The sequence below is a fragment of the Scophthalmus maximus genome, chromosome 2 (assembly GCF_022379125.1).
Source record: "Scophthalmus maximus strain ysfricsl-2021 chromosome 2, ASM2237912v1, whole genome shotgun sequence".
In the NCBI taxonomy this organism is placed as follows: domain Eukaryota; kingdom Metazoa; phylum Chordata; class Actinopteri; order Pleuronectiformes; family Scophthalmidae; genus Scophthalmus; species Scophthalmus maximus.
Genome location: NC_061516.1, coordinates 24325267 through 24337406, shown reverse-complemented (window position 1 = coordinate 24337406; position 12140 = coordinate 24325267). Strand labels below are relative to the sequence as shown.

The following is a 12140-nucleotide window of genomic DNA, read 5'->3' as shown; positions in this document are numbered from 1 at the left end:
TCCCGTTCTGCTTATCGGTCTCTTAAAATATATGTATTTTTTGTTTCTTTGTAATGAAAGTCTACACATGTCTGCGAGCATGTGGCCGACTGCCAGGAGGTTTTTTATCTATTTGATCTGCCAGGATCCGCTCGTCTACTTCACGCATAAACCGGGACGGCCCCTGTGTTTTGATACCAGCTCGAGCTTAGCACGCCCGCTTCACGTCCGAGCAACAGAGCGAAAAGTGGTAAACGGCGACATATGTACAGTAGATGCGGCGTGTTTATTAGCCGCATTGCACCTGGAATGTGGCAGTAAGCGCCTGGATTTGGAAAATCCAGTGTTTGACGTCTTGCGGTCTCCGAGTGCGAGTGCGCTGTACTTTAGTTATCACATTTTGGACATTTTCTTTGAATTTGACTTGTTATAGGTTTTTCCCAAAACGGCAAGCACTTCCAATTTTTTGTAAATGTTATGTGAACTTTCAGTTAATGCGTCAAATATATGTTGGAATCCATATGCAGAATCGGAATAAAATTCAAACAATAGCCAACCCTGGTAACCTATATCCAAACAGGCTAAATAAACTTTTTCCAAATCGCCAAAATTCTTCTTGAATGCTAATAATCATAGTAATAATAAAAAAAGATTTTTTGACACGTCCATGCCCGAGAGCCCTAAAATGTCAATTTGATAAAAAAAATGTAACCGGTTTTGATGCGTGTGCAAAGTTTGGGGCAGGTCGGAGCACGTTAAGTGCCTCAAATTAGCGATTAATTTGGTGGAATAACAACAACAACAACAACAACAATAATAATAATAATAATAATAATAATAATTCACCCAATTACAATAGGTCCTCGCTCTGACTTTGTCAGCGGAGCTCGGGCCCCTAATAAATGTCAGGTGAAATTGCACCCACACGTTGAGATGAGTGAATTTAAAATTTGATAAAAAAAAAAAAAAAACTAATAAAAGAAAGGAGAAACGTTAGAACTGCAGAAGCTTCCGCTCGGAGCCCGTAGGCTCACTGAATGTGAGACGATGACGATGCGAATCCTTTTCCTTCACAGTCGCAGATCTAAAAGCAGCTGAACAACAGAGGTGGTCCGAGGTCGGACTTCTACTTTGGGCTCCAATTGACCTTCCTGTACTTTTCCTCTTTGTGTCATTAGCGATACATCTTTTAATGAACTGCCCAAAGTTACATCTTCAAATTGCTTGTTTGGGCCAATCGACTCTTCACAACTCTGAGATATTTTCTCCCAATTTGCCTGGTTGGAGATTCCGCAGCTCTCCAGGCGCTGAGCATCAAAACGTGTGTGTTGGTCGATTGGTGTTCATCCCCTCCAGAGACTTATACATAGCGACGAGCACTGACACTCCTCCGGAGCCTTGTGAGCCCAACAAAACACTTTCTGTTGCTTTTCATACAAAGTCACATCCATCTGCATGTTGTTTATTAATAACTGTAAATATTATTCCGTTTTTATTTCACTTCATAGCTGGAGGTGTGGCGCTCACACTACTTTCAAAACTGACTTGCGCTCCACGCTCTTAAAAATAAATACAAGCCCGTGGAAATGAGTTTTCTGCCGTTTTTCATGTCTCTCTCTCTGTTGTTTTCTTGCTTCTCCATGTTGTCGTTACTCTCATTTTTTATTTCAGGTTTATTTATTGTAAACTTAGACACCACATGGCACACAAGCGTGGCTCACATTCCAAAAGTAGGTATGAAAGAAAGAGAACCACTAGAGTTGATTTCCATTTACTTGAGCCACGTAGAACTTTTAATCGAGTTAGTTAATTGCCTCGTAATTAACTTTAAGTGTGTAATTTACAGACGAAACGTGACAAAAAAAAAACTAAAAAACATGCGTGGCTGGACTGATTGAAAATGAATCCAACCTATGTCATTTTCCCAAAAAATGAATGTCAAACATGTCTAATTTTAAAAGCTGGAAGGGTTTTTGCCTCCGATACTGAGTCACGGCTGTTGCCGCCTCTCTGAAGAACCGGAATCACTGGCAACCAGTTCAGGAGGGTAAGGGAGGCGGACTTGGCCGCTCACGCACTCGTTTGGCTTCGTCTCAGTCCGACACAATGAACATAGACGCAGATCGACGACGGATCTGAACACTGACAGGACGGCTTACAGTACCAGGATGTGTCGCGATTAGAAATCGTTCTCCAGCCTTGGTGACTCGGGTTTGAATGCCGTTTGCTTAGTGGGTTACGACGCTTAGGTTGGGTGAGGGGGGTTTCGATCCCAGGCCGTCCCAGTGGGGGCCCTGAGGCAGAGCCCTTGAGGCCACCTGCCTCGGCGACTGTGAGTCGCTTCGGACGAAATGAGCGAATGTACAAACGAGCGTTCCAAAACGTGGCGGTGCAGATGATGATAGCCATCGGCCTCTTTGTACTTAGCCGCCACAGACCGCCACCGCTCTGTGGCGGCAGGGTTCTGCGAAGGACTGGGCTCCGTCCAATCAGCCCCATGGGACGACGTCTCGCTGTTCAGCTCTAATTCATGTACATATAAATAACTGTCGCAGGCGGCGCTAATTGGATTAAAAGGCCTGGTGGAGGAGAGGCGCGGGGGGGGGGGGGGGGGGAGTGAAGGCATTTAGAAAAGGGAAGCATGTCTTGATTTACAGAACATTATTCTTTTTTTATATCTTTATTATTTTTATTTTTTTACTCGTAAGGGTTGTCTAAAATGACTCACAAAATGCGATGCCACCTCGTCCCTTTGAGCAAACTGCCTCCTGGATTTTTCACAGCCGTTTGACCCTTTTTTGAATTTGACAGGATCCGTGTCGCGTTCCTGTAACTGCACTGACGCTGTGAACGGCACAATGAAATAACAAAAGAAAAAGGGGGAATGTCCCTGACCTTTTTTTTCCTTTAAACTTGTCATTGTGATGTTAATTCAATTCAATTCAATTCAATTTTATTTGTACAGCGCCATATCACAACACACATTGTCTCAAGGCACTTTACATAGTGAGGTCAATATTACAATATTACTGGGAAAACCCAACAAATCCCACAATGAGCAAAGCCCACGGACTCGGTTGTGGGCGGAGCTTCCGTCTGGACCGGTTGGGGTGAGGAGAGAGATGGGGAAGAGAGGAGAGGTGGGAGGAGAGAAGGGAGAGGACAGTTGTAGAACCGCCGCTGTAATCTCTACCAGACTGACACTTATAATTAAAAAATACAATGATGTTGTTGTTATTATTAGTGATGATATTAATATTAATATTAATAATAAGAATAATAATGACAGGTTTGGGTCCTGCAGCTCTGGGGTCAGTTAAGACTGATCGCACGGTGTGATGGCGAAAGAAAAAAAAGAAAAAACCCGACACCCCTCTCCTGCAAAGTCTCGCTTTCACCACGTTGTTCTCCGGGCCACCAGGACGCGGTTTCCGCCAGAGAAAAAGAATGTCGCTAGTTAACGCCAGGAGCCAGAAAACAAAGTAGGGGCCTCTTTCTTCTCCAGCGTTGTAGTGGACTCTGAAGGTAAAGCGCCCGCGTCCGCGCCCACGTCTTGCGGCTGCGGCGTCTTTGCGACAGCGGACAAACACTGATACCACCTAGAACCACTGGGGGGCGCCAAAGTTGCCTGTTGCCTCTTTAAAAAAAGTGTATTCATCTTGAAATTTTTTAGCATGGATGAGTGTTTGATTACAAACTTGGAGACGTCGATTCAAAAGGGAACATTAATGTCTCTAATAAAGCCGATTGAGAGCTGATTTAGCAGCGTCATCAGTAGCAGCAAGTCTGCTCCATCTATTTACCTAAACCTCAGAACTTGAACACAAGTTGTTTTGCGTAACACTCTTCAGATCATTGGGTTCTCTCTCACTCCCAGCGCTTTGCTGGTGGACCGCAGTGTGGACCGGGACGCCGGACAACGGTAGACAACTGCCGGTGAATCAGTCGGCAGCGTTGTTGACAGCTGCACGAGGTCCGGAAAGAGAACGGACTGCGGAGGATGCACGAGTGAGGCGGACGGGAAAATGCAAATGCGAGAAAAGGGCGGAGTGAAACGGAAGATTGGAGAAAAAAGATCGCAGGTCGGTCGCACGCGGCACTCAGACGCCAAGGACGCTGAGAGCAAGCGGGAAAATGGCGAGAGGATGTGGTGACGTGAGGACACGAGGAAGGGCTTACCTGGGTACTGTGCAGCTCCTGTGTTGGAAGAGGAGGAGGAGAGGTGGGAGGGGGGTAGGAAGGAGAGAGAGAAAAAACAAACAGAAAGGGAGATTAGAAATCAAAGCCCCATTCAAAATGAATTGCCCCCAATCCCAAGAGGTGCATGCTTGTGAAATACAGGAGAAGACAGGTTAGAGAGGAAAGACAGCTGAATATATATATATATATATATATATATATATATATATATATATATATATATATCAGGTGTCGACCAATAATCGGGCCTGGCCAATCATCACATAACCATATTCAAGATGTCGCATTAAATATCATCTGCAGTCGTCACTCTGTGGTCCCGAGCAAATGTCCTGCTCGGTTACACGTCCTGAGTAATAGCCAACGGACACTGAAGGCTGCCGTGTGCGCCGGCGGGAACGGGGAGCGAGCGGAGATGCGACGAAATATGCCAATTTTTTTTCCGGTGGAATTTCAATAAACACTACGGCCCTCTGAAAAAATGAAAGTTAATTTGTTGATCCAAGACACCCGGAGGACGAGAGAGAGGGAGAGGCTAAAGTGACTGGCATACTTTGATGGCATGTGTGGAATTAAGGGAGAATGTGACTGAAATACCTCAAATGTGGGTTTGAATAAACAGCTATAACTAAGATAATGGATGAATTAACTGGGCTGACATGAAGCGACCTGAAATGCGAAAAAAAATAAATAAATACAAAATCTCAAAATACATTTGACTCTTCTTCTAAAAATGAACTAAGAGAAACTGACTTCTTCTCTGTTTTGATCAGTGGCATTCGAAGGTAAGTTTGCTGTTCCCCGGTGGCAACTGCACCAAAAAGCAAACAATCATTTCCCTTCCCGTGCATGCGACTGCTAATAACAAACACACGCTCAGGAACAGTTCATTAGGTCCACAGCTAAAACTGACTCAGCATCCCTGTGATATAAATCTCCTCCTCATGGACGATGTGATGCTCAGTTTTCCCAGGAATTCTCTGGGGAAGTTGTTGATTCTACTCTGTGATCATGTTAGGCCGATGTGGTGTGTGTGCGTGTGTGTGTGTGTGTGTGTGTGTGTGTGTGTTGTTATTGAGATGTATCGTGTTACACACAAAGAGGTTTTCTGTTGCTCAGTCAGGCTTCATTGATATAAATGGGGTAGTTTAGCACAGGGGTGGTGTGAGGCCGGATAATCCCTGGCTCGGCCAGGCTTTACCATATATTTATATTCACACTTATTTCATATTGTATGCGTTCTACTCGAGCTATTCTGTCTTTAAAAAAACCCCCCAAAAAACACATCTTCCCCAAAATTTTCACCTGAAAGTCCAAATGTCCCGATTTTCCACCAGCACTCAAACGCAGCCTACACTCTTTGCGGAGCGAACTGCGGTATTTAAAAAAACAACAAAAAAACATAGTTGTTCATATCCACAACTTTATTTGGAGTTTGTGTTATCCCAAATTTTTCGACACTGACATTTTCCCTTTTTTCTGCAAATGTATATCGCTTCCAGGTATGGATTATTGGTCTCCTCGATCACTAAAGATCGGTATGGGCCAGAAAAGAAAAAAACAACTACACACACTCGTTGACCCTTAGTGCACATTAATACTCTCGGGCTGCTGCGAAATCTATCAGAGGACCATCTAGAAAATGAGAAAACCAATCAATAAGTGGGGAAACCGGGGAAATTCAGCCTCAGCTGGCATTTCGGTACAAAATCCAGCATGGCAGAGGAAGTGCGGGCGTCGGCCCCCCCCTCGGTGAACAGCCTGGCTTCCGTGTAGACCCCCCCCCCCCCCCCGTCCACGAAAGCCTATTTCCTCTTCGGCTTTTGCCAAATCTCAATCACGGTGATATTCTAATTACCGGTATCCAGGGCGGGCGAGAGAGAGAGAGAGAGAGAGAGGGGGCGAGAGGGAGGCCGTCTTTGCACGTAAGCCGCGCACAATTTAGAGGAGTACGAGGCGTGAAGATCAAGTGAAAGAAAGGGAAGACTTCTTTCTCCTTTTTCTTTGCGGTCGGGAAGATTTCTCGCTGAATCGCCGCTGTTCCTCGATCCCAGGACGTGAACGTGCGTCGTCCGGCCGCGTCGCAAAACAGAAGATCGCACGCGTTTCGCGGCTCCCGCATTCATTTCTCAAACTGCTTGTCGCGTCCCTAATGAGCGCGGACCAATTCAAACAGATGCAGGATCTCAAGACAGAAAAAAAAACGGTCGCTTCCGACGGAAAGCGTTTGACGAAGGTCGCTGACGGACTTTGACGGCCTGCGCTCTCGGCCGAAGAGGGCTCCTTCTGCAAAGCTGCGTGAGCTGGAAGTGCTCCGGCACAAAAGAAAAAGAGAGAAGAAGAAGAAGAAGAAGACGAGCAAACCGCTAAAGTCTCTCAGCGTAGCATCACTTTTCCTCCACCGCTTAAGCATTCGGCCGCAGCGCTCGGGGGGCGCAGGGCTTCAGAGAGCCGCGCGGCCAACAGCGGGGCCACGGTGTGACGAGTGGCGGTTTCTTTCTCTTTCTTTCTAGCTTCTGGGAGATTACACGGCGGCGGGCGAGCCATGGAGCAGGACTCAGCCCCAACCCCCCTCCATGTTAAGTAAACGGAGAGCGGCTGGAGAATAACTGCGTCGCCCCCCCCCCCACCCCACCCCCCCACGCGGGCGACACGTCCTTGGCGATCCCGCCAGCGACCCACGACCTCCAGAGGTGAGGTTAAACGACAAGGACTGCGGAGATGCATTAAACATGAGTCATTTGGAGGGAGACGCCGGACGCCGGACCCACTCCAGAGATGATAGGGACATTAACCGGGGGTTCGGCCAGGGCCTGAGCTGCATTTAATAAGGGCCCGCCGCCGCCGCCGCCGCCGCCGCCCAGTGCCTCTCGCCACTTTTGACTCACAGCCAGGGAGCGGAGTAGTTGAAGATAAACACTGCCGCTACTTATCCTGGCTCCAGTTGTCCGGATGTGTCTGCCTCTTTGTCCTCCTCTACAGTCGGTGTCTCTTTGTCGTGAGCGGCAGTCGAGACCGACGTCTGAGTCACCGGAGCGGCGTTTCAAAATAGTAGGACAGAATGATACCGCATGATCTGTTCAATAAGATTCGAGCACATGAATGCGAGCGAATGTAAAAATACGTCAGTGACTTGAAGGATAACACTTTAATTTCTTTAAAATCATGGTCTTGTTGTTTTTAACGTAATGATACGAGTAATAATACTCACTGTGCACCTACGAACACTCCTACGACAGGAGTTACAGGAAATGCCTGACACTTGACACTGGGAGTGAAAACTGCCAAGTTAGTCAAAGTATTTTGAGGAATAAGCAAAAGGCGAAAGGTAAAAAAAAACCCGGGCAGGCGGTTGTTGTAAACATCGATCACACTTCACGGAGCAGCTCACTGGTCCGACGCTGACCCACAGTGCACGACGTGTCTCCTGTGGCGTGAGGGATTGGCGGAGGCGGTTTGTGTTGCACCGGCATCTGGGTTTTTTTGTACCCCTAAAATAAAACCACCGGCTTGTTGACTGGTCTTTTTTTTCAGGTATTGATACATACATGAACACACACACACACACACACACGCACAAACACACACACACACACACACACACACACACACACACACACACACACGCACAAACACACACACACACACACACACACACACACACACACACACACACACACACACACACACACACACACACACACACACACACACACACACACACACACACACACACACACACACACAGAAACTAAATAAATATGACCCACACAATGGGTAAAGATGATATTGACACAACAAAGTCCCTTCCTACAGAAACTTCCTAGTCTTCTAATACGTTTCATTCATGACTAAAAATAATTACAAATATTTTTTTCCATTTTACAAAAAAATGACTACAAAATAACAAATTATTTATGTTTGTTCAACTTAAAGTGAACACGTTGAGACGACTGATAACTTTATACGTTTAACAAACTTAACCAGTTCATGTTTCATTAACTGAAGTAATTTTTTTTCATTGAATAAACATGTTGATGTTACATAAGGTCAGAGCACAAATCCACACTATTTCTAGCACGTGTGAGTGACAATATTAATCATCATCCATTCATCCATCCCGCTAATCCTTTGACGGACGCTGGGACAGTACTCCATTACAATGTAGAAGGGTCAGTAGGCGACTATAACTTTCACGAGTTCCATGGTGCTCGACTTCAATTCGAATTTGATTCCTTCACGTCTGAAACCACACTCGTGCTCTTTGGCCACACGGAGACAACGATATACAAAGCCTCATCGCAGACTTAAGATTAAAACGTCCATCGGAAACAAAGATGTTGGACATTTTGCCTCGACACAAAAAGGTCAGAGATCATTCCAAATACCTTGGAGTCGTTAACCGGCATCGCAGTACTATAGTAGTACCAATATTTCATGTTCTCCTACCACTGACACGCAGAGCGTTGAGTGTAACGGTCAGCAGCAACCAAACAAGCGTTTTCCTAAAAAAAAAAAAAGAAGCCAACCTCGCAAAAAAACAAACCCTAAACGGTCCCAGGTGTTATGAGAGTGGTGCTCTCATCTGTATTCACCAGGTGAGGGAGAAACACAGTAATAACATTAGCTTCGCCTTCGACGCAGCACGAGCGCCAGCCCCCCCGAGCGCCAGCCCCCCCCGAGCGCGTCTTCTTCAAAAACGTAGCTCCTGGTTAATGGGCCGGAACACGCGTCCACTGTCCATCAGAGAGGGACGTTGCTGGGATGGATGCACATGCTGACAACCTCTCATGGCTCGCTCCTCCATCACACAAGCACACGCTGGAAAAGAACGCCGTCCTCCACGCTGCCACCAGCGCACACGCGCACACGCACACACACACGCACACACACAGACACATGCAGACACACACACACACACACACACGCACACACACACACGCACACACACAGACACACGCAGACACACACACACACACACACACAGACACACACACACACACACACACACACACACACACACACACACGCACACACAGAGGAGCCCTCCCAGCAGTCAGTTTAAGTATAGCAAGGAATAATGTGTTGATTAAATCTGCGATCAGCTGCCTAAGGGGCATGAAATTGGACATGATGAGTGTGGCACATTAAAAACTAATTATCAATAGCACCGATCCTGTTGTCTTTCCTTTTTTAAACCGGCAGCGGCAGTAAATCAAGTGTGGAGGATGGAAACACAAAGTGCTCCGTCGCAATGGGCTCTGGGGTTGTACACAACCCATATCTGGACTACGGAAACATTAAAGCTTGATATAATCTAAAAGCCCGTAGCACTTATTTATCGTATAGAAAACTCACGGAAAGAGGTTTTCATCGTTTGATCCTGCGTCGTGAACGTCAACCGACCAGTCGCCTCTGCTGCGGCCTCTGTCCGACCTCTTGGTGCCAGAGATTCAAAAGGTCAAGTCACTTTATTACACAGCGACAAAGTCCAGACAGAGACGAGGTCGCAGGAGTGAGACTTCTGTTCCACCTCTGATTCATGCTGACTAGTGTGGATTTCTTTCAGCCACGACCACAAGGGTCCTGCAACCTTCACCAGAGGGGTCGGTATTCTACTCCTGATGACAAAGGTCAAGCCACTATATTTCCTGCAGAAACTAAATTCTGATAATATCGGCTGTGTGCATTTATATTTATATACAATAATAATAACAATAACTCAAGGATTAAGTATTAGGTTGTATGTATTTCAGTTTTCTTTATTCATAGTTGTAGTCATGTATAATACAGTTTATGAATATCAAGCCTAAGTTACATGTCTATGTCATAAGGGTTTCATAATGACATCAAAGGACCAAGTACCATTTTATACGTTTTATTTTTTATCAGTAATGGAATCAGCCCTCAGAAATCCATAACTGTCGGGCTCTAGCAGGAATATTTCATTTTCCATGTGTTGCTTTTGTATGAATTTCCTCAGATTCTCAGGCTGAAAGGGGGAAAAAAGAAAAAAAAAGAACGAGGACACAAATAGAAAGAGATAATTAGAGCAGGATCAGCGGCGGGTCAGGTTACTGAGTCACAGCAGCCGTACGTTGACGACATCAATTATCAAATCAGTTAATTGATCTCGACTCAGGCGACCACCAACTTTTCAGCTCCTTTTTATCTTTTTTTCTTTCTTCCCCCTTGTCGCCTCCCCTTCGGGATGCTTTCAGGATGGCACCTTGCTGCCGTTGCTAAGAGACTCGCGATGCAACCGCCTCCATATTTCATCAGCAACAATGTGCCGCGGGACGGAATCCACACTCGTGTCTTCTCAGTTGTGTGCTGAGCTGGAAAGCATCTGTCATTTGATGAAACCTAAGAGGTATAAACATCGCCTCCCCCCCTCTCCTCTCCTCTCCTCTTCTTCCTTCCTTCCCTTGTCGTCGTCTCCCCCCCCCCCTCCTCTCCTTGGATGTTGCTCACTCATCCACTCTCCCTTTACCTCCGGCTGTCTCTGGGACCCGGCGATTAGAGCGCTGTCCTGCTGATAAGGCTGAGAAACCTCCCTCTCTCTCCGCCACCGAGGGCTGCGTCCTCAGGGTGCAGAGGAGGGGAAGAAAAAAATAAGGGAGCCCAGGGTAATGTCGCCCCCAGCATCCCCGGTCCTCAGCCCTACTCACCATCCACCGAGTCATGGGCGGCGGGTGAACACGCTGGAAACAGACCGGCCTGCGTTTCCACGGCGGATTAGAGCAGCCGGAAGAGAAATGAGCAAAAAGCAACGCAGCTCAGCTTATGAGAGTGGAACATTACGAATCGAGGGCCCCCTCCGTAGGAGTGACGTTTGTACCTTCTGGAGTGTTCACAGTCCCCGTCGGGTAGATTGTGTGCACTTAAGAGCTGGGGCTCAGACGTGGGGGATTTCATTCTACGAGAGGCGCCGTTGTCTGAATTTCCATCCGGCAGACAGCGAAGGGGAGAGTAACATACACATACGCGGTCGGAGCACTTAAGCACGGAATCCATACCAGTAGTGGGGAGGGGCCCGTTGATGCCGCGAATCTCCTGCCCGACCCAATCACACGTTGTTCTATTCGGGGTCGGGGTTCAGCAACAGGCTGCGACGTTCAGACCACGTCTGACTGACGTTTTTTTGGAGCGTTGTGAACAGCGGTTAATCCTGGTTGGAGTCTGTCAACTCCAACCAGTCGGGGTCATTCTCCGCCGACTCCACTGGATTATTCTTTTTCTTGTCCGTCCCCCCCCCCCCCCCCACCATTCAGAGAGAAGTCTCACTGAGAATGTTGCGTGTGAAAATCGCAGCAGATCAGCAGTTTTCAGAAATACAAAATGAAAAATACAACTGGGGTAGTAATATCAATTTTTTTTTTAAAACAGAAAAGCCTCGTCAGCGGTCTGGATCACGATGTAAACCTTTACAAGTAATAACCCAAATCACGATTAGGATCAAAATACTTTACAAACTACAGAAAAAAAAAGGAAAAGATTACTTGGCCCGAGCTACATCTTCCTCCGTGATGGATTAATAAGGAGAGGGCAGACCAAGTCCTCAAGGTACAGTACAGAACTCTGAAAAGACTTGGCCTGGCTTATCTCTGGGGTCAGGGAAGGTCCACAGCCATTAATTTTAAATGAGTGGAATGGATTTGTGGTAATGGAAACCCAATGGCTCCAGACAGCGTTGGAACTCGGTGGCGTGAAGATATCAGGCGGCAGCGTGATAACCTGACCACTCGGCTGTATGAAGTGGGAGAAGTCAAGAAACCGATTTGGGTTTTTGGCGCCCGCTCGCACACTGTGCAGAGTTAACACGTAATGCATTGGAAGTCCGCCGGGCATTCGCACGTGAACGGCGCCGGGGACATTCGGTAAACTCTCGCCCCTTTTTTAGGGTCAAGGCGCTTTTCTAGTCTGATTCACGTCGCCTCCTCAGCAACCACAGTCTGGCC

The 12140-nt window shown here is 46.9% G+C and overlaps 1 protein-coding gene across 5 annotated transcripts in view; it reads right to left on the bottom strand.

Moving 5' to 3' along the window:
- Positions 1 to 12140, bottom strand: part of cadm1a (cell adhesion molecule 1a) — a 344647-nt gene that overhangs the window by 100182 nt on the left and 232325 nt on the right. For 4 of the 5 annotated variants that reach the window (XM_035625134.2, XM_035625136.2, XM_035625137.2 and 1 more), the window contains exon 2: positions 4159 to 4176. The exons of the other annotated variant lie outside the window; for it this stretch is intronic. In XM_035625134.2, the coding sequence (XP_035481027.1) occupies positions 4159 to 4176 (18 nt within the window). The remainder of the gene's footprint in view (positions 1 to 4158; positions 4177 to 12140) is intronic. 5 annotated transcript variants of the gene reach the window in all.